The sequence below is a fragment of the Lutra lutra genome, chromosome 6 (assembly GCF_902655055.1).
Source record: "Lutra lutra chromosome 6, mLutLut1.2, whole genome shotgun sequence".
NCBI lineage: Eukaryota > Metazoa > Chordata > Mammalia > Carnivora > Mustelidae > Lutra > Lutra lutra.
In genome coordinates this window covers 107,402,118-107,428,891 of record NC_062283.1, presented here as the reverse complement: position 1 = coordinate 107,428,891, position 26,774 = coordinate 107,402,118, and the positions used below count along the sequence as shown (strand labels likewise).

Below are 26,774 nucleotides of genomic sequence, written 5' to 3'. Positions count from 1 at the left end.
ATAGCCCTTCATTAATCTGTAGGGTTTATTGAGCTTAATGTTTTAAAATCCTTCCAGAGAACCAGAAGATGTTTCACTGCTTTAAATATATCTTCCCCTTACTCTACATGTTAACTGAGGGTAGGGAGATGTACTGAATTAACTCTTGTACTACTCATTAGGGTGATGCATTTTAAGTCATTTATTAGCAGTAAATTTATAGGGAAAAGCACAGGTTTGAAGTGATTTCTTCATGAATGTCCATAGATGTGTACGCCATGGGCTAAAATACCATTCTCAGCAAGCTGACCCACACTGAGTACCTTACCTAGTGTACATGGAAGCATCATGGTTTGTGCCATGATGAGTACATGACAGGGACGATGGTGTCACAGTCTCTGACATTCAGGAGGTCAAAATGTGGGGCAAATAAACACTGAACTCTGATAAATGGGTACAAGTGTTGTTGCTGCTGCTTGAGTTCAGTCTGTTAATTTTTTTTTTCTAAGTTTAATAGAGTTCTAAATGGGAAAATTCCATTGTATTTCTTTTGGGCAAAATTTTTTAAATCTTGGTCCTATTTGAAGAGATCACAAGATTTACACCAAAACTTTTATTCTTGAAAAAAAGAATTGTCTGACTCTTACAAAGGGGTGTTAATCTGCAATATTCCAGAACTCTTTTTTGAGAGAATAAACTGGTCAGAGTGTAATTCAGCTCACTCAGTCATTTCGTATATCCACAAGTGATAAGCTCAACCATACAGTGTCATGTCTATGCATTTCTTGGCAAAACACTTAATTTACTTACTGTACTTACTGTTCACACTCTTTTACTTTTGTGCTGCACAATGGATAATGGGTAGATGCATTTGGAAGTAGTGCTTCTGAACCCCAACCTGCACCTCAGGCTGCTTCTAGTTCATCAGCGTCGGCAGACCTACTAGCTGGTAATTAATTAAATTAAAATAAAATGGTATTTTGTGGAAGTTAAGTTTGGATATATCTTTGTAAGTAACAGATATTTAAATTTCAAGGTGCATGTTTTCTTTCCCTTTTGAGACATAAAATTGAAAAACAAGACACTGACAAATAGAAGGGTATCTCCCAGGATTTTATGAAATGAGTATTAAAATCATAGTTGTATACAGGTCACCCCTTTGGCTCCTTGGGTGCTCCCAAATGCCTTACTTTCAGCAAGTACATTTCTTTTTGTTTACTAAGAAAGTAATATGTTTATGTAGCAAATTTTATCTTGTATTGCCTGTGCCCATTTTTTAAAGGAGTTTTTGTGGAAAGATACCATTATGTTTGACAACTGATTCTGTAACACGAATCACTCTAGGAGAAACTGTCAGATTTCTACCAGGGTTGAAGCTGCTGCTGCCTGTGCCACTTTTTTTAAACTAGTTGGGTTGTTGTTGTTGTTGCTGTTAGTTTTTAATCTGAAAACCTCTGGCGAGATCCCAGTTCACCAGGCCATAGTGTGGAGTAGACTGGTACAAGATGCCTAGGATTATCGCTTATTGACAGGATGGGATAGATAAAATGAAATGTAACATTTCAAAGACGCAAAGATCGTAAAAGTCAACTATCAGTCTTCCTTGGAGGCCAGGCAAAGTGTGCTTAGTGATAGCCGGATCAAGAAACTACTGCTTTTACAGGCAGAGCATTTGCCGTTTGCAAGACCACAGTAGTGAGTTTCAGGCTGAGGTTATCGATCAAACTCACAAGACACTCCTGGCTTTCCTCACTCTGACTTGACTTAGAAGTGGCCGTAGCAGGAAGTGCAGCTGTAGCATCAGTGAGGCCTCTGATACTGAGATGCAGCTACCAATGTCCCTCCCCAGTCACCACAAGGGATGTATTTTGGTTGAAAGGTCGGCAGGGGATTGGTGAGAATGTGGGTCACGTCGGCACAAGGAAGTTGCCATATTCGGAGTCTCTCAGTTTAAAATTCCTGCTGGTCACGTTATCCTTGAAAGAGTTTATGACCTGGTCTTATTTTTTCATGTAATGAACAGTCCTGGCCAGGTATAGCAGGCACAGAACATTCATTCTTGGTCTAATTAATAGTGAGCAGTGACCTCACAAGAGGACCCTCATCACCTTTCAATATTGTAGGAAGTTTGGTATGAGGTCCATTCTTCTCTCAAGAGCCCGGCAAGAGTAAGCACAGCCCAGCTGCTGCCCTCCCTTTCCAGTGGTCATTCAGACTGGCTATTCCACCGTCTTTCTCCGGGGCAGTAGCGGTTCGTTTGTGTCTGTCCTCTCTCCAGACTACGCTGGTTAAATATGACACTGCTGGTTGCTGAATCTACTTCATACCAGTGACTTCCAGCTGGTATTTTCCTGAATGGTGAAGAACCAGGGTTCCACTGGAATGTTGCTGTGTACCTTGAAGCTGCAAATATGATAAGAGGCAGGGCGCCTAACACAAAACACAGTTGGTTATTTGGGGAAAAAAAAATACTAGCTTGCCTGATTTTTCTTCTGGCCTGGGTATTCTTCATCGTAGCTTCAAACTGGCCACAGAAACCTTCAAGCTCTTACAAAACCAAGAACCTTAGTTCAGGTTTTCAGGGTTCAGCAGTGGATTTTTAACAGGCCACAGAAATAGCATGGTTTTAAATGGCTATTTGGGGGAAATGACCTAATCAATTTCAAAATGAGATTATTGATTATAAACCTTTGGCTTTGCAGTTATAACTATGGTTGAGATAGCATATGAAATCAAGTGTTCTGGCTTTTTGCAGAGTTCTGAGAAGTCTTTCTTTCTCTCTGGGTTACAGCGGCCCCAAAGAGGGGTTGTAAGCCTATCACACAGCAGCCTGGCGGGAGTCTGGTCCACCGTGTTAAGCATTTCCAGGGCTGCAAAGCCATGTTGTCCTCGTCCCATTTAACCTCCCTGTGCTTCCAGGGCTGAAACCTGAGATCTCATGTTTCCAAAAGAGCAAAGAACACTGGAAGTAGGTGCAGAGAGGCCGGTCAAAGCCTATGGAAAAAGACAATGTTCCCTTTCAGTTCAATGTAGAAGTCAGTGGTAGAACCAGGAGATTTGCTCCTAGGGGTGAGATAGGGTCTAAAACGGTCTAAATCTGGAACAAACAGGAAGACTTTGGTCACCTACTGCTAAGTTCATCACCGGGAACCCAAGCCTGGCAGCACAGCTTTGTGTCCAGGAAGGCCCAGAAAGGGAAGTACACAGAAAGTACAGGTTAGAACAATTCACCAAAAGCAAGCCTACATTGCTTAATTGTGGCGTCTGTCCTAAAATCTTAGTAAAATGGGAGAGAAAAGGAGGAAATTAGTGATGGAAGTGACAGTGTCTTTACATACCTTTTATTGACTGTACGTGTCCCATTTTTTCCACCGCAACATCTTGTGACTTTTTTAATGATGGGAAATTATTTAGTGCACATTTTCTTCTTTCTCTGTTTTTTATTTAACTTTTAGTGTAAGTAGATGTGAATGGGTTTTAATGTCTAGCTTTACACACAGTTCTTTTTTTTCTGTAAGGTTTTATTTATTTATTTAAGATTTTATTTATTTATTTGAGAGAGGGCGAGAGCACGAATGGGGTGAAGGACAGAGGGAGAAGCAGACTCCCTGCTGAGCTTGAGCCTGGAACTCCTGGATTCTGATCTGAGCCAAAGGCAAATGCTTCACCAACAGAGCCACCCAGGCACCCCACTTTACAAACAATTCTTATAATTTAATTTGTACATATCTGAGTCTGATTTACTTGGCAGGAGGCGAACTATTCTTTTAGCTTATATCCTGATATAAAAGATTTTGAATTCTAATTTCTCTAGGTCTTAATTATTTGGCCTAGTTTTTCATACTTCTGTTTTGCTTCTAGAAAAACATTTCTCATATTTGTTTAGGTCCATGTTCTCATAGAAAAATATGTAATATCAATATAATTTTAAATACGAGCTAGAAGCAAATTTCCTAGCCAAAAAAAAAAAAACTCCTGCTAATGTACACAGTATAAAATCCCAGTCACACTTATATATATATATATTTTTAAAGATTTTATTTATTTATTTGACAGACAGAGATCACAAGTAGGCAGAGAGAGATAGGAGGAAGCAGACTCTCTGCTGAGCAGAGAGCCCGATGCGGGGCTCGATCCCAGGACCTGGGATCATGACCTGAGCCGAAGGCAGAGGCTTTAACCCACTAAGCCACCCAGGCGCCCCATACACTTATATATATTTAATCTAGCTGACAGTGGCTATTTCAGAGTTTTCAGATTGCCTGGATATTTCTGTTCAATGAGTATCAGTGGTGGAACAAATACTTGGGGCACTATGCTATGGTAATCTGCAATGAAGCTTAACATGGAGTATACTTGAGGTGCCTGGGTGGCTCAGTGGGTTAAGCCTCTGCCTTCAGCTGAGGTCATGATCTCAGGGTCCTAGGATTGAGTCCCGCATCCGGCTCTTTGCTCGGCAGGGAATCTGCTTCCCCCTCTCTCTCTCTGCCTGCCTCTCTGCCTATTTGTGCTCTTTCTCTCCGTCAAATAAATAAATAAAAATCTTAAAAAAAAAAATGTAGTATACTTGTGTGGGTGTCTATGGGGAGAGACCAGTTAAGTCCACAAGCTGTTGAAATAAAGAGGAAGTTTGTTTGTTTGTTTGTTTGTTTTTTTAAAGATTTTGTTTATTTATTTGGCAGAGAGAGATCACAAGAAGGCAGAGAGGCAGGCAGAGAGAGAGGAAGGGAAGCAGGCTCCCTGCCGAGCAGAGAGCCCGACGTGGGACTCGATCCCAGGACCCTGAGATCATGACCCGAGCCGAAGGCAGCGGCTTAACCCACTGAGCCACCCAGGTGCCCCTGTTTGTTTGTTTTAAAGATAAATGAACCCAATCATAGACAACAAGGAAGTCCACAATATCAGGTTCCAAGTAGGAGTTTGAACCAATAAAGAGAATGAGAGAGAGATGTATTCTGTGAGTCTTTAGACTCTTCTATTATTGGCTTTTAGTAATAAGACTATTTTGTGAGAATAAAAAGGAAAAATACGCATATACAATAATGGAAGGTGTGGACTCTCTAATGCTGAACAGGGGCTCTTGCTCCTCAAAATTTTTTTGAGGGAGGGGCACCTGGGTGGCTCAGTGGGTTAAAGCCTCTGCCTTCAGCTCGGGTTATGATCCTAGGGTCCTGGGATCAAGCCCCACATTAGGCTCTCTGCTCAGCAGGGGGCCTGCTTCCTCCTTTCTCTCTGCCTGCCTTTCTGCCTACTTGTGATCTCTGTCAAATAAATAAATAAAATCTTTTAAAAAAATTTTTTTTGAGGGAATAAACTTACATATATGTAACAAGGGAAATGCATAAATATGTGGTATAATCAATTATTCAAAATGATTTTTAGAGATTTTAAAGCAAAAATAAAGAATCATTCCAAAATTGTGGAAGAAAGCTTTGTCAAAAATTGGTATATAATTTAAAATAAGAAAACAGACTAAATAGATAGTCTTTTACACTGGGCCTATCTCTCATAAAAATAGTTATTCTTTTTTAGTCAAATTTACTAGTAGCACTGTCAAATAATACCAATTCCAGAATTGAACTATTCATGAAATATCATCTTAGTCATCTTCTGCCCCTTGAGTAAAAGTGTCAGATTCTGTTTGGTGTACCCAGCATGGTGGAACCAGAGAATATTCTAGAAAAGACAACTTTTTGGGCCAATGAGAACAGACTCAAGGAATAATTCTCTCCAAATCATTTGTGATTATTGGTAGGATACAGATATTATCTATACCTCAAGTGAAGTCTGACTGGAAACTTGAAAGTTAAGTTTGTATCAAATAAAAGGAAGTATTATTTTATACAGTGTGGAATAAAGCTCTCAAACTCCTCTTCAGATGCCCCAGCTAAAAATGTAGATGTCTAAAATATATAGCTTACTGGATGACAGATGTAAAAATGGATTATTAAGGGAGATTAGGTGTATTATGCCTAACTTCTCAGGTTGACATCAAGCAAGAAAACCATGTTTTTCAATAATAGACACAGTTCTGGGGTGACTGCACCATAGATTTTAACTAGTATAGGAATGTGCCACATCCTATCTTTAATTCTAAAGACAGGGAATAATGGGAATGATATAGGCCAGTCTCATGAGGCCCTTTGTAGTTTTGCATTCTCTGTTAACCAAATGACACAGATGACTTTTTAGCAGAGCCACAGAGGTCTTTGAGCTGATTTAAAATATAAATATGTTTAGTGTAGAATTAGTAACTAGTAATATCCACTGAATGGGAAGATCTACGGAGAACAAATTCTTTCATGCTGTGGTTGGGGTGGGGGAAGCTGTCTGAAACGTGCTGGACAAAAAGGTATTAGTCCTAGAGATATTAACTACCTCAGATTGATCTTAGTAAATGCAATGTGTTAACAGCTGACTACATTACAGAGTAATTGAGGTGACATTATCTTTAACATAATGGAGCAAACCTGAGTGTAGGGGTGGTATGTGTGGGAGTGTGTTTATCTACCAGTAGTTTAAAAAAATTTCACTCTCCTGACCCAAGTGGTATGTTTTATCAACTGTGACTGTCAGTTTTGATATGTCAGTTAATAGAACTTCCTTAAGTCTGCAAGCTCTTTCCTTTAGGAAGGTAGATTCATAAGACAAAGACAGTGTATCTGTAGATGTTTGACCACTTGAAGAGAGACAGTGATTCAGTTATAGTGGAAGACAGTCCAAATATGCCTGTAGGATATCCGGGAGCCTACTGATTGTTACCTTAATTCCATAGAACATCTTTCTTAATATAATTTAGAACCATATAGGAAGAAAGAGTACTGGTTTGGGTTTTCTTTTTACTTACCTCTATTCCAGGACTCTAAAACTTTTGATTTGACAGAGGGAATTCCCCTTATTAATGTCTATAATTTTCCTATTTAACCCTTCATTCAGAGTATAGCAATAGATTTTTTTCTTTAAGTTAATCAGTTGGTTATTTTATATCACTTTATAGCTTTTTAATTAGTCTAGATTTGTGATGGCACACACTTCATAAGAACCGAATATAATGGGAAAAGAAATCTTTCTAGACCTCTGTCAAGTTTGTAAGCCTACAGGAAGAGTACAACTCTGGAGTTATTCCCAGCTGTGGAAAAGAGGCCATGTAGTATTGTAGTGAAAATCCCAAACTCTGGAAGATTCCTGTGTGGAATTCTGGCTCTCATTTGTCCTCATTTGACCTTGGGCAGATTACTTAACTTCTCTGGCCTCAGTGTTTTCATATGTGACACTTCACAGAGTTGTGAGGATTAAATGAGCTAATGTATGTTTTAGTTTGAACAATGTAAACCTGCTGTTTTTGTAGGACCAAAATTGTCAAATATTAGCAATCCATATGGTTCATAAGGTTCAACCTAAAAAAATGATTAGAATAGTGACCCTGGTGGTATGAAGTGAGTTTCATGCCAGTGTTGGCTTTACCCTTCCCTTTCTTGGAGAAGTCACTAATTTTTTTTTTTCATTATTCACCTGTGGATGTGATCTACTTATCTTATGAAACTCAGCAGTACTAAGCAAATGAACCTTGTGTAAATGCCTGTTTTTCTCTTTCTACCACTGAATCTTGGGTGGATATGTTACCTCCCCTTTGTATCCCTTCTTCCAGTCATGGAAAGACAGGATTGAATCAGATGATGAAAAGGCTTTCTCCAACACTCATATGCTGTGATTCTAGAATAATTTGTCTCTTCTTGGTCAAGTTTTCGAAACTGAGAGCCAAGAACACTTGTCCCCACATTCACCTATAACAAAGAGAACCACACCATAGAAAAATTGCTTAAATTAACCACAGCCATATTCCAGCTTGAGATGTGGGATGTTTCTAAGAAGTCAACATCAACACAACCATCATTCTCCCTAAAACCAAATGATCCCATCCACAAAAATACTTCCTTCTAGCCCATTTTTGCTTCATAATATTGGTTCTTAAAAATCTGGAGAATGTCTTTTCTTCAGTTAGAAAAGTTACATAATGCCTATGTCACTAAAATACTAAAATCACTTCAGGGTAGCTACTGGGAACTTTAAAGGCCATCCTCTATTAGGTAGCAATTTTTCCAAATTATTTTTTTTTCATACATATACAAGAAAAGCCTAAACTTGTGTCATTATCAGTGTCTGGCAACATGACTTGAACATTATTCCCAGCTGTAGAAAACAGTAGCTGGAGAATTTCAGTGGAAGTCGTTTTCAAACTTATAAACTAGTCCAATAGAATGAAAGTTTAAGGATTTTTTAAAGTATTCTTCATGTTTTTGCAAGCAGTTTGTGAAAGAGAAGATGTGGCTAGATAGGAAGGAATATTTATAACCCAATGAATATAGAAAAGACTTCTAGAAGTAATACATTCTTTGGTAATAGACTGTCTTCCAGTGTCTTACTAAGAAATCGCTGCCTTCACCGGTTGCGTGTTTATCCAGAAGCAGTACAGAGTGAGATTTGCTTCTGCTTCTATCTGTTGTTTGAGAGACATTATTTGCTTCCAGCCTTCAAAAGGTAAATAATTTTAAGTTTGGTTACTTTCCAGTGGCATTTGATTTCTCCTCAGCTTTTATACTCCGAAGTATCAATATTCGGTAAACATTAATTCGGTGTTTTAGGGATTGTGCTGAATACTAGTGAAAAACAGGAGAAGACCACTCCTGACATTAAAAAGCCATCCCCAGAGCAGAGGCTCTGGTGGGAATGGGATGGAGATGTGTTTCAGATGCAGAAGACACAGAGCATGTAACTCAAACATATTTGGGGTGCGAGGGTGGGCGGAGTTGTGGCTGCCAGCAGGGCGCGAGAGCTTCAGTCCTGAGTGAGCATCTGACTCCCAGTGTTGGTGTTAGGGAAGCAACCTGGTTTGCAGGGAGGGGAACAGAGACAGAAGAGCTTGATCTCTATACAAAGGAATCTGCATGATCTGAATCTGAGAGTTACGGAGAGCCAGTGAAGGACTTTAGGGAAGTAACTTTGTCAACGTTTTCTACTCAGAAAGATCACTCTAGCTGCACGGCAGAGACTAGATTGGAGGAGGTCCACACTGGAAGTGGGAAGCCCCTCTGTGTGGCCATTTTCAAATCCTGAGAGCTGATCTGGGGAAGCCCACACTTAGCAGTAGCAGCAATGGGACTAGAACATGTATGAAAGTTATTAAGGAGGATGTGGTGGAAGAGTGCATGCCTATTTTTCTGATTCGTGTGTTATTATCATACTGAGCCAGTTTGTACAACTAAGCATCTTCTATCTACCCAGTATTGCTATTTGAAGAAACAAAGTTGTAATATAATGAAATTATCTCAATTTTAATCCTAGTGAGAACTTCTTAGCTTTATGTAGCTCCATTGTAATAATAGACTTGGTTGCCACAGGTTTTCTTAACAAGGGTATATATTCTTAAGTGCTTACTTCTAATTAACTTCGATCTCATTGATACATGGCAAAACTGACCATTCCCGGAGGGGAGGTTGGGGGGGATGAGGTTGTGACATAGGGGATGGGGATTAAAGAGTACACTTATCATGATGAGCTAAGTAATGTATCCAATTGTTGATTCACTATACTGTACTCCTGAAAGACTAGTGAACACTGAATGTTATACTTCAATTTAGAAAATCAATGAAAATCTTTTAAAAGTACATGACAGATGCCAAGACACATAAAAAACTTTTAAAAACACTACCCAGTTTTACTGACTTCTCATCTCTCTACATGCATTCAGTCCCTTTTCAGTGTCCTATAATTCATCCTGACTGTTTTTCTGGCCTTTACCCACCTTTAGTTGTTTCTGCTTATATTTTTCTGGAACTGTTGTTTTTTTTTTTTCCCCCAGGGTTTGGGGGTTCTTTTATGGCTCCTTCTCCATCACCAGTGACTCCAGCTCAGAATAACCTGCTACAGCCCAACTTTGAGGCAGCTTTTGGAACAACGCCTTCAACTTCTAGCAGCAGCTCCTTTGACCCATCAGGTGAGGTGGCGATTTTCAAATGTTCTTTTCATTTGTTCCGATTGTACACTAGCCCACCTGAGGTTAGTGTGATATCAGGAAACTTACAAGCAGATACTGAGTGGTGACCTGGTTTTAAAACTTTAATAAGTCTCTTGTGCTGTATTTTAAGTAAATATTTTCAGTACATTTTGGAAGATTTAAGGATAACCTGTAATCCTTTTCTGTGTTTCTTTTTTAAATTTTAGCAGAAATCTACCACCACACACACCATCTGTTTGCATGAGCTTACATGCACATGGTTTAGAGATGGTTAAGGGAAAACAAACACTTTATGCAGTATCTGAATGTGTGAACACTCCCACTGCTGTTGCTTATACCCTCTGAAGCTTGCATGGCCCTCGGTTTTATGAAGTTGGGACACAAGTAGTATTCTTTGCCTGCCTTTAATCTTTCATCCTGCTGTCATTTTGTTTGTATTCTCTTCCATTCTACTCTTCCCATGCTGGGTCCTTACTACAAATTTTCAATTGGTGAGTTTTTGGCAATTAAATGTGTTTCAGAAAACAGCCTAAATATATCCCCTGCCTGACAATTTGGTTGCTTCTGTTGCCAGTGCCTAGTTGAATGCTGTCCTTTTCCAATTTAGAATGACTGTACAGTAGTATTGATAGTAAATATTCATAGTTTTTTAATGAAAATTAACCACAAAAATTTTGACAAGGATAAGATACTAGCAACAATTTATGCAAATCCTCTGCATCTGTATCTTGAATGTTGTTTCTGTATTCTAGGAACTAAACAAGTTGGTAATTGGTTATATAGTATCAGGAACCATCAATAACAGCATAATTCCTTAGTTAAAATAGTTTTCCCTTTAAACATTCCTTTAAAGTTAGAATCAAAATTGCCTGCTTATAATGAGGGAAGTTGTCAAAATGTTTACTTCTAAAATATGGTCAGTTGTTTGTCAGATACTTATTACTATGTCCTGCCCATTAGATCAGGTTTTATTCCAACACTGACTTCACAGGAAACCAGGAGATCCACTGCCTGTATAGAGCAACGTTATAATAAAGGCATATATGTTATCTAATTTAATCTTCACAACAAAACTATGTGGTACTAGTACCCTCCCCATTTATAGATGAGAAAACTAAAGCTTTGATGGTTACTTTCTCAAAGTCACACAGCTAGTGAGGCATGCAACTAAATTTGAACCTAATTCTGACACCAAAATCTGTGCTCTTTCTTTACATTACACAGATATTTTTTTTCCATCTTTGTTTATGTTTACTAGTATTTCTGTACTTTATGAGTAGACATATGTAGAAATGTTATTCTTGGTGTTATAGTCATAAAAAGTGTCAATTACGTGCCTTCTTTTGTAAGATTGTATATTTACTTATTTTATAGTTTTTCAGAAAATAATTTCCATTTAATTTTGCATATGGCCTTTTTTTTTTTTCCCAATCATTCTGAACATGGTCTATTTGATTTCCAGTGTTTGATGGTCTAGGTGATCTACTGATGCCAACCATGGCACCAGCTGGGCAGCCTGCACCCATTTCAATGGTACCCCCCAGTCCAGCTATGGCAGCAAGCAAAGCCCTTGGGAGTGACCTTGACTCATCTCTTGCCAGCTTAGTAGGCAGTGAGTAATACAGTTTTTTCATTTGTTTCTTACTGTATCCTGTGCAGTTTTTTCTCTATCTCTTTATATGTATTATTTTTCTGGATTCACGTATAGGTGAGAATATCAAGGAGCAGACAGAAATTCTTAGTGCTTTACCCAGTACAGTTCCTTGGAAGATAAACAGTTCCTTTGCCTTTGTCTCACAGGCAGTACCCATGCCATTTTTAATCTAAATTACTAAAGGTATAATTAGCATATGCAAGTGTGAAACCAAGAGCATTAAGTATTAAGTAAGTATTCAATTTTTTAGTTCACTTGGAAATAAGAACATAGAGTAGCTTAAATATTGACAATTGAGCATCCATATGATATTAAGTTGTTCACTGAACAAATATTTGTTGAGTACCAAGCACTCTTCCAGGCTCTAAAGAAAAATCAGCAAACAAAACAGGTATAATTTCTGTTCTTAGGGTACTCAGCAAGGGGAGAGATAAGCAAATATTTTCAAATAAATAAATTCTATAGTATGTTAAGTCATAAGTGCTATGGAGAAGAAACAGCAGGCAAGGAGGAATTGGGAATACTGCAGAGTGGGAATTAGAGTAGGTCTCACTGAGAAGGTACAATTTGAGCTAAGATTTGAAAGGAGAAGAATGAGCCACATGGATATCTGAAGGAGAATATTTGCAGGCAAAGGAGATAGCCAGTGCAAAGGCACTGGGGCAGAAAACTGCCTGGCATAGTCAACGAACAAGAAGACCAGAGGCTGGACATGAGCAAGTGAAGGAGAGAGTCCTAGGAGATGAGGGCAGCTGGTATAAAGACTGTCCTATTCTTTTAACTCTGAATTTGATTTTTCATTAAGGTGAATGGGTTCACCATTGCAGATACCTTTCATTTTTCTCACAGCTTTAGAAGGTCCTTTATACAGACTTTTTTTTTCCTATGAATTATCCAATGGACATATTTTTCCCATTCATTGTCCCTGGCCTGGGCATCCATGAAAATGCTTTGATGACACCCATAGAGAGGTTATTTGAGTATTCGTACTCTAAAATTTCATCTTGCTGAAGGCTAGTTGGCAGTGGTAACTGCTTTTGCTGGCACTCCAATGTATCATCCATATTCTCCTTTAGAAATAAAGGATTTAAACCTCTAGCTGCTGAGAGTGCATTTTTTATTGCAAAGCATAGCAAGAGAGAATATTTTTGAGTAATTAAATTGCTATGTATCCTGATTATAGTAATGATTACATGAATTCATATATTACCAAAATTTATAGGAATGTAATAACACTCCCCCCAAAAAAAACACTGATTTTCTTTATAGATAATTTTTTTTTATTAAATATCTTCCAGGGCACCTGGGTAGCTCAGTCAGTTAAGTGTCCAACTCTTGATTTCAGGTCAGGTCATGATCTTAGGGTTGTGGGATCAAGCCTCACGTCACTCAGGATTCTCTCTCTCCCTCTCCTGCCCCTCGTGCTCTCTCTCTCTAAAATAATAATAATAAAATAATAATTAAGCTTTCTTTCAAAACTGAAAAAAATTATCTCCATACTCCCTACCAATATTCTAGTTTGCTTTTTTATAGAAATTGACAAGCTGAACCTAAAATTCATATGGAAATACAAGGAAGTCAGAATAGCCAAACACTCTAAATAAAAAAGCATAACCTTGGAAGACTCACACTTAATGATTTTAAAACTTACTGCAAAGCTGTAGTCATTAAGCAGTACTGCTTCACAGGATAGGCATATACCTCAATGGAATAGAATGACAGTCTAGAAATAAACTTAAGTATCTGTGCTCAATTGATTGTCAGTGAAGGTGCCAAGACAGTTCAATGCGAAAAGTTTTCTTTTCAACAAATGGTGCTGGGCCAGCTGGATATCCACATGCAAAAGGATAGAGTTAGATACCTTGCCTTCTCCAAAATAATTAATTCACAGTGGCTGAGAACTAAATGTAGGAGCCAAAACGATTAAACTCTAAGAAGAAAATGTATTAGTAAATAAATCTTCATGACCTTGGATTGGGTAATGTTCTTAGATATGACACCAAAAGCACAAGCCACGATAGATAAAAATAGATAAATAGAACTACATTAAAATTAAAAACTTTTGTGCTACAAATGACACTATCCAGAAAGTGAAAAATAACCTACAGAATGGGAGAAGGTATTTGTAGAACATATATCTGATAAGGAACTTATACCCAGAATAAATAAAGAACTCTTACAACTCAATCATGAAGAAACAAATAACCCAATTTTAAAATGGTCGCATGATTTAAATGGGCATTTCTGCAAAGAATATAGACATATGGCCAATATGCACATGAAAAGATGCTCCACACCAGTCTTCTGGGAAATGCATATCAAAACCATGTGAGATGCCACTTCTCACCCAGGAGGATGGCTATAATTAGAAAAGACAATAACCAATGTTGAAGAGAATGTCTCTAACACTGTGGTTGGCGGATGAAAATATGACTGTGGAAAGCAGTTTGGCAGTTTCTCCAAATGTGAAATAGACTTACCTGTAGGCAGAGAGTGCACCACGGGACTGGCCTAGAACACTTTTCCCCCATGCCTCTGCTCAGCTTCATGCAAATCTCAGCCTTCTCCATGAGGTCTTCCCTGAGCACCTCTTCAATGCTGCCTATCCCTCACCTTCATCCTACGGACCAGATCCCCCGCACCCTGCTCTTCCTTTGCTTTTTCCCATGGGCTTTCCTAACACCTTCGAGGGGCCTATATAATTTATTATTTTATTGTTTTATCATCTATCTCACCCTATTAGAATACAAATTTCTCCAGAGCCGGGATCTTTGTTTTCTTCACTAATACATCCCAAGTGCTTAGAACAGTGCCTGGCATCTGTAGAGACTCAATCAATATTTGCTGAAGTAGTAAATGAATTGAGATTAGAGTAGCATGGATAAGCCAGTTGTGTCAGGAGTCCCCAAGACCACCTTCACTCAGAGGACGCAGCACATGGGTGTCCTCCCAGCTAAGACTTATTAGAGCAGCATGGTAAGGATACGCAGCTGAGTCATCAGGGAAAAAGACAAAGTCAAGCCAAGAAGAATCCACGTGCTGACTTCCTTATGCTCTCCCCTTCCCATGAGGGGAAAAGCATAAGAAAATGTGGCAACACACATGATGTTTCTGCCCACGGAAGCCCTATAGAGACCACACCCAGGGGTTTTATTGGATGCTAATCATGTAGGTACTCCGCCTGACATGGCCCCAAATTTCAGTCTTGTAGAAGGAAAGCAGTGTACAGCACAAACCACATGGTTTGTACAAGCAGATTAGACACCGTAAAGCCACCCGTATCATTAGGAAAAGTGTTCTCTCAGTATAGAGAACAGTTTACTGAGCTGGGTCCCAGATGCCAGGCACACAGGCCTTTCTAAGAGAACAGTCTCGAGCCTACGGTGTTTCCTCCTTCCTGGATACCAGTTGACATTAAAATGTGATCCTTAAGTATAACGTGAAGTAAAAGAAAATGTTAGATTTCTGAACATGTTTCCTAACATAGTTTCTCCTTTGTAAAATTGAATACAGTCATTCTTAGGCAAAATATGGACTTTTTCTAGACCTCTGAATCTTTGATCTTTTAAATGTCATATCATTTAAGCTGAGTATAGAGGTTTAAATTCTGTTTTCTTTTATCCTTTTATAGATCTTGGAATTTCTGGTACCACATCCAAAAAGTAAGTGTTTTTGAAATTACCTGGTTTTCTTGTGACAGTGTCTTTATATTTATTTAAGATTGTTAACCTCATTGAAGCAATAACTCACTCTCAGGCTAGGTAATTTCAAAATTGGTTTTTATTATATTCTGGATTTTTGTTTTTGTTGTTATTCTGCTGGAACCTCCAAACTGTTGGCTCTACAGTGAAAAGAGACAACAATCTATTTCAGTCTCCAAGATTGCCACTAAATTATAGCTAGAAATACTTGGGAATTATGGATTGAGTGCTTTAATAGCTTTAAATTCTAGAATCATTACACTATTCCTAGCTAACACTGGTTTTAAAAGTTCTCTCATGGAGGATCAATTTTAAGGAGGATAGTAAGAATGATAAACAATGTGCCCTTTCTTTAGATGTGCTTTTCAACGTTTCTAAAATTGGGATGCATTTTACAATAGGTGTATCTTACAGTTCACTATAAGGCAGGTTATAGTCGTGATGTAGTTGTGTGAAACCTTCCAATGAGCCCTCTCAGATCTAGAAGTGCCATCATGTATGAAACAAAATATAGGTATTTGACAGAGTCTAGATATACAGTCTTTATGAATATACTTATTTGAAATTTTTTATAACCAGTGAGGAATTCAGTTGAATTTTGTGACACATTCTTCTATTGGAAGTGATAGGAAATTCCTGTTACCATTGAGATCCAAACTCTAAATTATTTTTTTAATCAAATGCTTTTATGCTTTCTTAGATATATGATAAGACTCCTTTATAGTTTTTAACCTGTTCTCTCAACAACTCAAACGGACTGCTTCTAACTCCAAATTAATCTAATGAGCCATACACACTCTTTTCTAATTAGTGTGTTTTAATACTTTTGTGTGTTTTCACATGCTTGATTTTAGGGGAGATCTTCAGTGGAATGCAGGAGAGAAGAAGTTGACTGGTGGAGCCAACTGGCAGCCGAAGGTAGCCCCCGCAACTTGGTCAGCAGGCGTCCCACCAAGTGCACCTTTGGTACGTAGCCACCGGAGGCCGGGGTGGTGCTGATAGTTTGCCACTTTTCTAGTGTGTAGGACCAAGTGCACTTTGTTTAATTTTGCTACTGATATTGTATTTTTTCACCCATGTAGGAGGAACCTAAGCCAGAGGCAATATTTACCAAAATGCAACTTGCATTGACTTTCTGTTTAATAAAGACTGTAACCTATTTTTTATTTTCATTATTTCAAAATAGTATTTATGCTTCTTTAGATATTAGTTCTATGTTTGCACAGTTATGGAAACAACTTTTCAAAAGCCTTAAACATCATTGATCATTATCTATATTTTTATCTCATTTCTTGCCTGTTACCTGATCGTCTTAATAAGTAAGATTTTTTTTTTCTTAACCAGAAAGGTGAGGCAGTTTTCTATTGTGTAAGTAGACTTTCATTTTAAAACTCTATTAATTCCACTCACCATTTTTTTACATTGAAACTACCAACACCATCTTTCCTATAGAATTTAAATAGATTTCATTTTTGTGTACTGAATCTCAATACCATCATTCAGTCTGTGAAAGAGCATATTACTGGAAATAAAGACTAATTATTTTGTGAGATTTGCAGCCACACAAAGGACATTTCCAGGGTAGGAAAACTTGTTTTCCTGTATATGCTCCATTTTTAGCAAAAACAATGCTAGTCACTGTTCAGGCTTATTCGTAATTTCACCTTGGCTTACTCCCTGAACCTGTCTAACTCACACTCTTCTCTAAGGCTTTCTGAATGCCATCTCTCCTTATTGCCAGAATTAGTTCCTAACCATCACCCACCAACCCCAGCCAAACAAACATGCATGGAAGTGAATTAATATAAATTAGAATATGAACACTTTAGATGCCATTAAAAATAATCATATTCGGGCACCTGGGTGGCTCAGTGGGTTAAAGCCTCTGCCTTTGGCTCAGGTCATGGTCCCAGGGTCCTGGGATCGAGGCCCGCATTGGGCTCTCTGCTCGGCAGGGAGCCTGCTTCCCTTCCTCTCTCTCTGCCTGCCTCTGTGCTTACTTGTGATCTCTGTCTGTCAAATAAATAATCTTAAAAAAGATAATAATCATACTCCATAAATTAATTTAAATATTTGAATTTTAGGATTTAAAACGTTTTCTTTTAAATAACTTGATAAATAGTAATGTTTTATATATAAACAGTATTATTACAGTTTTATAAATAAAAATAAGTTTAAACCAATGGGAAAAAGATCTTTGGAACTAAAAATTACCGCTAAACAATACTAATAGTATTAATCTAATTATAATTTATATCACAGTTTCTATAAGAAAAAACATTCTAGGCTCAGTCTTGAGTTCTCAAAACCTCTAGTCTCCCCACCCAACCCCATGGTTGTTAGTTAGAAAGAAGGTAATTTAAGGACTAATATTCTCTGCCTTTGGTGAGTTCAGAGTCCAAAAGATCTTAATTTTAAAGCATAATTTCTAAAAAAACAACAATGAGAAAACTGCGTATTGTGTCTAGGTATTTATCTCTTTAAATATTTCTTTGCATTATCTTAAAACAGTGTTTAAGAGGACCGTATTTAGCTATAAAATAAAGAGCTCCATTTTAATTTTACAAAGGATACTTAGTAAAAAAAACTATATATCTCTTAAACCAACCCACGCCTGGGATGAACATATAATTTATTGTCCAAACCAGGACTTATTTTGAGGGTGAAAAGGGACATAATTATTACTCTAGACTTCAAGCCTTTACCTGTAGCTGGGGGCCCAGATAAATGCAGAGACCATAGGCAAATGGTTCTCTGTCTTGGGGGCTGCACTCCATTCTCAGAAACAGAAACATTTGAGAGCTACTATTTTGTTGGGGACCGGGTGGGGAGAAATTCAATAAATGTAAATAGAATCCCTAAAGAAAGGGTTTCTTTAGAACTGATCTTATAAATCTCTGAATACCGCATATTGACATTAAATTGCACACTTTATATTATAATTACCAAATTAACGGAACTAATTTTCCTATTCTCTTCTATGCAAAATTAGAGAGGCACCATGTGTTCTGAGCTTGTACTTTAGTAGTCCTCATCAGCAAGAAAAAGCTTTAATAGTTTTTTAACAGGTTGATTTCGGAACAGTCATGGTGGTAAGTGCTAACCGTCTAAGGTAGGCCAGAGGAGGAAAGAGTGGTGAGAATATAGGCACTTGGTAGATCAGCTGTAGGATTAAAACAAAAAGTGGCTGAGAGCCTGAAGTAAAGCTGAAAAGGAAAACAAAAAAGAAAATTTCAAGTAGAATCCACACAACTGGCGATCATTGTGAATGATGCCAGAAGACAGTGGTTGTCCAGGTTTCTTTATTGGACAGTTCACTGAACAATGCGGCCATTTAATCAGGAAGCAGACGAGGGAGAACTACTTTACTCACTCTGCCCCTCTGAATTAGTTTCAGAATACAGGTGAGGTTCAGTGGGGTGGAATCCAGAGCCGATGACCAAGAAAGAATTCTTGAGACATCTTTGGTGCAATGTGGTGGTTTATTAAAGCACAGGAACAGTACCCACAGGCAGAAAAAGAGTTGCTGTACTGGGGTTGTGAGGGGTGGCAAGTTATATACTATGGAGCTGGGGAAGGTGAGGAAAAAGGGAGGTTTCAAAAGAACTTTCATATGCTAAAGAGGACCTAGTCATTGTCCAGGTTTTTCCCTCTAGCAAGGTATTAACTTTAAGATAGTTGGGAGATTCCTAAAGAATGTCACAAATGTCCCACCCAGGAGTAGGGGTAGGGGAAGGTTGCAGGGTGTCAGCCTTTTGCTTTGTCCTCAGCCAGCCTTCTGTTCCCTCATGACCTCCTCCCTCTCTCTTTCTCTCTCTCTCAAAAAACAAAACAGAAAAAAAATAGTGCTAAGTTGGAGAGCTTATTTAGTCTACACATCTCCTGCGATCCAGACTTTAACCATACAATGTTGGGAATTCATCAAATACTTAACAGCTGTTTTGCTTCTTCAAGACAACAAAGCCACTAATTGTCTGATTGGCAGGCACCATCACTAAGGATGAGATTAATATTCTCATTGTTTTTTAAAACTCCAAAACTCCTTATTTTTTATTTATGAAGCAGAAGACTTTGAGTTGTTTGTAATTAAACTCCGAAAAGTAATAGACAGTACTCTTTAGCATAAAGAATCCACAACAGCTGTGCAAAGAGAAACTAGAACAACAGAAATAATTTATCAGAGGGCAGAGTTACTGTACTTCTGTTTCTTTTATTTTCCTTGACATTTTAGGCAACAAGATGAAGGCAGTCAAATGCAGAGTTATTTTACCTTTATAAAGATAAACTCTTAGATGCAGCCTGTGTAAATTCCCTGCCCTTTATCCCATTTACTGCGCAGCTTTTTAACAAAGCTCCAGCTTTGCTTTTACTGAAGAAATTATTCTGACTTAATTATTTAAGAAGGCCTCTGGCTTCTTCCCTCCAGTTATTTCTTTCATAAGGTCTCTTCCACTTTCCTATTCCTTAAAAAATGTTTGAGTCTCTTTTTCTAAGAATATTCAAGAAAAAGAAGAGAGACAACTGAAAAAAAAAAAACTTATGCCTCAGAAGCAGCAAAGCAGCGTTTCCATATTTCCTGGTAGTCTGTAGACATCTCCTTTCAAGTAGGAGATGAAAGGGCAGATGTAGGGCTGAACGTCCTTCTGCTGCCTTAAAGTTTGTACTGGTAGACAAGAGCTCAGGTTCCTCTTCCCAGTTTGTTTCAAATTCTCCTCAGTTGCTGCTTGGAGGTTCAGCTCTAGAATTTTTTTTTTTAATTTTATTTTTTATAAACATATAATATATTTTTATCCCCAGGGGTACAGGTCTGTGAATCGCCAGGTTTACATACTTCACAGCACTCACCATAGCACATACCCTCCCCAATGTCCATAATCCCACCCCCCCTTCCAACCCCCCTCCCCCCTCAACCTTCAGTTTGTTTTGTGAGATTAAGAGTCACTTATGGTTTGTCTCCCTCCCAATTCCATCTTGTTTCATTTACTCTTCTCCTACCCCCTTAACCCCCCATGTTGCATCTCCTCTCCCTCATATCAGGGAGATCATATGATAGTTGTCTTTCTCCGATTGACTTATTTCGCTAAGCATGATACCCTCTAGTTCCATCCACGTTGTCGCAAATGGCAAGATTTCCTTTCTTTTGATGGCTGCATAGTATTCCATTGTGTATATATACCACATCTTCTTTATCTATTCGTCTGTTGATGGACATCTAGGTTCTTTCCATAGTTTGGCTATTGTAGACATTGCTGCTATAAACATTCGGGTGCACGTGCCCCTTCGGATCACTACGTTTGTATCTTTAGGGTAAATACCCAGCAGTGCAATTGCTGGGTCGTAGGGTAGTTCTATTTTCAACATTTTGAGGAACCTCCATGCTGTTTTCCAGAGTGGTTGCACCAGCTTGCATTCCCACCAACAGTGTAGGAGAGTTCCCCTTTCTCCGCATCCTCGCCAGCATCTGTCATTTCCTGACTTGTTCATTTTAGCCATTCTGACTGGTGTGAGGTGATATCTCATTGTGGTTTTGATTTGTATTTCCCTGATGCCAAGTGATGTGGAGCACTTTTTCATGTGTCTGTTGGCCATCTGGATGTCTTCTTTGCAGAAATGTCTGTTCATGTCCTCTGCCCATTTCTTGATTGGATTCTTTGTTCTTTGGGTGTTGAATTTGCTAAGTTCTTTATAGATTTTGGACACTAGCCCTTTATCTAATATGTCATTGGCAAATATCTTCTCCCATTCTGTCAGTTGTCTTTTGGTTTTGTTAACTGTTTCCTTTGCTGTGCAAAAGCTTTTGATCTTGATAAAATCCCAATAGTTCATTTTTGCCCTTGCTTCCCTTACCTTTGGTGATGTTCCTAGGAAGATGTTGCTGTGGCTGAGGTTGAAGAAGTTGCTGCCTGTGTTCTCCTCAAGGATTTTGATGGATTCCTTTCTCACATTGAGATCCTTCATCCATTTTGAGTCTATTTTCGTGTGTGGTGTAAGGAAATGATCCAATTTCATTTTTCTGCATGTGGCTGTCCAATTTTCCCAACACCATTTATTGAAGAGGCTGTCTTTTTTCCATTGGACATTCTTTCCTGCTTTGTCAAAGATGAGTTGACCATAGAGTTGAGGGTCTATTTCTGGGCTCTCTATTCTGTTCCATTGATCTATGTGTCTGTTTTTGTGCCAGTACCATGCTGTCTTGATGATGACAGCTTTGTAATAGAGCTTGAAGTCCGGAATTGTGATGCCACCAACTTTGGCTTTCTTTTTCAAAATTGCTTTGGCTATTCGAGGTCTTTTCTGGTTCCATATAAATTTTAGGATTATTTGTTCCATTTCTTTGAAAAAAAATGGATGGTACTTTGATAGGAATTGCATTAAATGTGTAGATTGCTTTAGGTAGCATAGACATTTTCACAATACTTATTCTTCCAATCCAGGAGCATGGAACATTTTTCCATTTCTTTGTGTCTTCCTCAATTTCTTTCATGAGTACTTTATAGTTTTCTGTGTATAGATTCTTAGTCTCTTTGGTTAGGTTTATTCCTAGGCATCTTATAGTTTTGGGTGCAATTGTAAATGGGATGGACTCCTTAATTTCTCTTTCTTCTGTCTTGTTGTTGGTGTAGAGAAATGCAACTGATTTCTGTGCATTGATTTTATATCCTGACACTTTACTGAATTCCTGTACAAGTTCTAGCAGTTTTGGAGTGGAGTCTTTTTGGTTTTCCACATATAGTACCATATCATCTGCAAAGAGTGATAGTTTGACTTGATTTTATTTATTTGGGTCCTTTCTCTTTTCTTTTTGATAAGTCTGGCCAGGGGTTTATCGATCTTATTAATTCTTTCAAAGAACCAGCTCCTAGTTAGGTTGATTTATTCTATTGTTTTTTTTGGTTTCTATTTCATTGATTTCTGCTCTGATCTTTATGATTTCTCTTCTCCTGCTGGGTTTAGGGTTTCTTTCTTGTTCTTTCTCCAGCTCCCTTAGGTGTAGGGTTAGGTTGTGTACCTGAGACCTTTCTTGTTTCTTGAGAAAGGCTTGTACCGCTATATATTTTCCTCTCAGGACTGCCTTTGTTGTGTCCCACAGATTTTGAACCATTGTGTTTTCATTATCATTTGTTTCCATGAATTTTTTCAATTCTTCTTTAATTTCCTGGTTGACCCATTCATTCTTTAGAAGGATGCTGTTTAGTCTCCATGTATTTGGGTTCTTTCCAAATTTCCTCGTGTGATTGAGTTCTAGCTTCAGAGCATTGTGGTCTGAAAATATGCAGGGAATGATTCCAATCTTTTGATAACGGTTGAGACCTGATTTAGGACCGAGAATGTGATCTATTCTGGAGAATGTTCCATGTGCACTAGAGAAGAATGTGTATTCTGTTGCTTTGGGATGAAAAGTTCTGAATATATCTGTGATGTCCATCTGGTCTAGTGTGTCATTTAAGGCCTTTATTTCCTTGTTGATCTTTTGCTTGGATGATCTGTCCATTTCAGTGAGGGGAGTGTTAAAGTCCCCTACTATTATTGTATTATTGTTGATATGTTTCTTTGATTTTGTTATTAATTGGTTTATATAGTTGGCTGCTCCCACGTTAGGGGCATAGATATTTAAAATTGTTAGATCTTCTTGTTGGACAGTTCCTTTGAGTATGATATAGTGTCCTTCCTCATCTCTTATTATAGTCTTTGGCTTAAAATCTAATTGATCTGATATAAGGATTGCCACTCCTGCTTTCTTCTGATGTCCATTAGCATGGTAAATTGTTTTCCACCCCCTCACTTTAAATCTGGAGGTGTCTTCGGGTTTAAAATGAGTTTCTTGTAGGCAACATATAGATGGGTTTTGTTTTTTTATCCATTCTGATACCCTGTGTCTTTTGATTGGGGCATTTAGCCCATTAACACTCAGGGTAAGTATTGAGAGATATGAATTTAGTGCCATTGTATTGCCTGTAAGGTGACTGTTATTGTATATTGTCTCTGTTTCTTTCTGATCTACTACTTTTAGGGTCTCTCTTTGCTTAGAGGACCCCTTTCAATATTTCCTGTAGAGCTGGTTTGGTATTTGCAAATTCAGTTTTTGTTTGTCCTGGAAGCCTTTAATCTCTCCTTCTATTTTCAATGATAGCCTAGCTGGATATAGTATTCTTGGCTGCTTGTTTTTCTCGTTTAGTACTCTGAATATATCATGCCAGCTCTTTCTGGCCTGCCAGGTCTCTGTGGATAAGTCTGCTGCCAATCTAATATTTTTACCATTGTATGTTACAGACTTCTTTTCCCGGGCTCCTTTCAGGATCTTCTCTTTGTCACTAAGACTTGTAAATTTTACTATTAGGTGATGGGTGTGGACCTATTCTTATTGATTTTGAGGGGGGTTCTCTGAACCTCCTGGATTTTGATGCTTGTTCCCTTTGCCATATTGGGGAAATTCTCTCCAATAATTCTCTCCAACATACCTTCTGCTCCCCTCTCTGTTTCCTCTTCTTCTGGAATCCCAATTATTCTAATGTTGTTTCATCTTATGGTGTCACTTATCTCTCGAATTCTCCCCTCGTGGTCCAGTAGCTGTTTGTCCCTCTTTTGCTCAGCTTCTTTATTCTCTGTCATTTGGTCTTCTATATCGCTAATTCTTTCTTCTGCCTCATTTATCCTAGCAGTGAGAGCCTCCATTTTTTATTGCACCTCATTAATAGCTTTTTTGATTTCAACTTGGTTAGATTTTAGTTCTTTTATTTCTCCAGAAAGGGCTTTTATATCTCCCGAGGGGGTTTCTCTAATCTCTTCCATGCCTTTTTCGAGCCCGACTAGAACCTTGAGAATTGTCATTCTGAACTCTAGATCTGACATATTACCAATGTCTGTATTGATTAGGTCCCTAGCCTTTGGTACTGCCTCTTGTTCTTTTTTTTTGTGGTGAATTTTTCTGCCTTGTCATTTTGTCCAGATAAGTATAAGAGTATATGAAGGAGCAAGTGAAATACTAAAAGGGTGGCAACAACCCCAGGAAAATATGCTTTAGCCAAATCAGAAGATATCCCAAATCGTGAGGGGGGAGAAAGGGGATAAAAAGAGGTTCAGAAAGAAAAAAAAAGAAAGAAAGAAACAATTAAAAAAAGAAAACCATTAAAGAAAATATATAAAAAGGAAAAAAATATATAGATATATAAATATATTAGATAAACTAGTTAAAAAACATTAAAAAAGAAAAGGGTAAAAGTTAAAAAAATTTAGCAGAAGAAGAAAAAAAAATTGAAAAAGAAAAAAAAAATTAAATTAACTGCAAGGCTAAAGAATCATGGGGAGAAAGCCATGAGTTCCGTGCTTTGCTTTCTCCTCCTCTGGAATTCCGCTGCTCTCCTTGGTATTGGAACTACACTCCTTGGTAGGTGAACTTGGTCCTGGCTGGGTTTCTTGTTGTTCTTCTGGGGGAGGGGCCTGTTGTAGTGATTCTCAAGCGTCTTTGCCCCAGGCTGAGTTGCACCGCCCTTACCCGGGGCCACGCTGAGTAATCCGCTCGAGTTTGCTTTCGGGAGCTTTTGTTCCCTGAGCGCTTTCTGTAGAGTTCCGGAGGGCAGGAATGAAGATGGCGGCCTCCCGGTCTCCGGCCCGGAGGAGCCGAGAGCCCGGGGCCCCACTCCTCAGTGCGCCCTCAGAGAACAGCGCCCAATTACTCCCGTCACCCTGGCCTCTGGCCGCGCTCCGAGCTTACCGAGCCTGCGACCGCTTCAAGGTAACCCCAAGCTGAGAGTCACTCCTCGGCTCTGTCTCTGTAACTGGCTTCCCCGTTCTAATACCTGTAAGCTCTGCGACACTCAGACACCCCCTATCCTTCTGTGACCCTGCGGGACCTGAGGCCACGCTGACCCCGAGTGGGCTTCACCCCGGTTAAGCCTCTGGAGCGATGTCCTTCAGCGGAACAGACTTTTAAAAGTCCTGATTTTGTGCTCCGTTGCTCCGCCGCTTGCTGGGAGCCAGCCCCTCCCCCCGCGGTCTATCTTCCCGTTGCTTTGGATTCACTTCTCCGCCAGTCCTACCTTTCAGAAAGTGGTTGATTTTCTGTTTCTAGAATTGCTGTTCTTCTTCTCTTCGATCTCCCATTGGATTTGTAGGTGTTTGCAATCTTTAGATAAGCTATCTAGCTGATCTCCCGCTACCTGAAGTAGTCTCAGCCTGCTACTTCTCTGCCATCTTGACTCCTCCCCCTCAGCTCTAGAATTTGCCAGAGCACAGAACTAAAGTTAGATCTCAGCATCGTAACAGGACTTGAACCCTTGAAATACATCTGCTGGCGGGGCTCGTCGTCATGGCCATCAAGAACCCTGTGTCTCAGCGGTGGCTACTTCTTCCTGTTTTCCAGTGCACAGGAGACCTCTTAAGTTTTCATCAAACGGGGAAGATACTTGCAATTCAGAAATAAATGCATTTGGCAAGAGACCACAGAATCCACAATTCTTTCCCTAAAAACAACTAATATTTATATGCCTATGAATGAAACATTCAGTTGAACATTGAAAAAGAAAATAAAAATAACCTGAGGAGTAAATTTAGAGTTAATCTATGTAAGCCCAATAGCAAACTTAGACTATCTTTAAATTATTTGGCCCATTTATTTGCTCAGGAATTTCCAATAAGTTCATTTTATTTTGATAACTAATAAAAAACCTTTTTTCTTTCATAGAATGAAGTTTTAATGATAACAGTTCTGATAAATAATACAATATCACTGTATGATGCAATCTTGGTAAGGGACAGGATTCTGGGTCTGGTGAATAGTCTGCCACCTAAGGTGTTGAAATGATGAGTAAAAAGAGTGACTCTGAAAATACAATACCTATAGTGTAGGTGAGGAAAAATGACTTCCCCTCTAACTTTCTGAATTCTTGGCTGAGACTCCTGTAATAAAAGACCAGTTAGCAAGAGAAAAACAGAAGTTTATTAACATGTATTGTTATGCCCCAATAATGGGTCCGTGATTAAAGGAGCAAGACTGATATAAAGCGAAGGTCAAGCAAAGCTATATTTCGCGCCAAGCATCAAGAATCTAACCAAACGTTTGGGGACGCACCTCTTACAAGAGAGGGCAACCCTTCTCTGCTTCACAGACTAGCTTTTAAGGGCAAAGGCCATGCGGTCGGGCCTGGCCACGCACAGGTGGCCAATGAGATTGTAACACACACAGGACACTCCACAGTGATGCTAGGTGACCAATTGAGTTACAGTTTACCCTAGTAGACATTTGAACCAGCCTATTACACCTTGATTGGGAATTGGCGCCCAAAGGGCGGGGCCCATACTCCTTAGTAACCAGGGAGACAGTATGCATCCCCGCACTGATCAGATGTCTCCACCTGGCCTGACCCACCTTTGGAAGGCGGCTATGCTCACCACTATACCACCAATGCCCACTACTGACCCACCTTTG

At 38.8% G+C, this 26,774-nt stretch overlaps 1 protein-coding gene across 16 annotated transcripts in view; it reads left to right on the top strand.

Annotated features, from left to right (window-relative positions):
* Positions 1-26,774, top strand: part of SNAP91 (synaptosome associated protein 91) — a 153,490-nt gene that overhangs the window by 109,945 nt on the left and 16,771 nt on the right. For 10 of the 16 annotated variants that reach the window (XM_047733217.1, XM_047733213.1, XM_047733215.1 and 7 more), the window contains 5 exons: positions 845-928; positions 9,839-9,973; positions 11,457-11,606; positions 15,280-15,310; positions 16,204-16,315. In XM_047733217.1, the coding sequence (XP_047589173.1) occupies positions 845-928; positions 9,839-9,973; positions 11,457-11,606; positions 15,280-15,310; positions 16,204-16,315 (512 nt within the window). The remainder of the gene's footprint in view (positions 1-844; positions 929-9,838; positions 9,974-11,456; positions 11,607-15,279; positions 15,311-16,203; positions 16,316-26,774) is intronic. The other 6 variants (XM_047733229.1, XM_047733228.1, XM_047733227.1 and 3 more) reach the window with 2 other exon arrangements.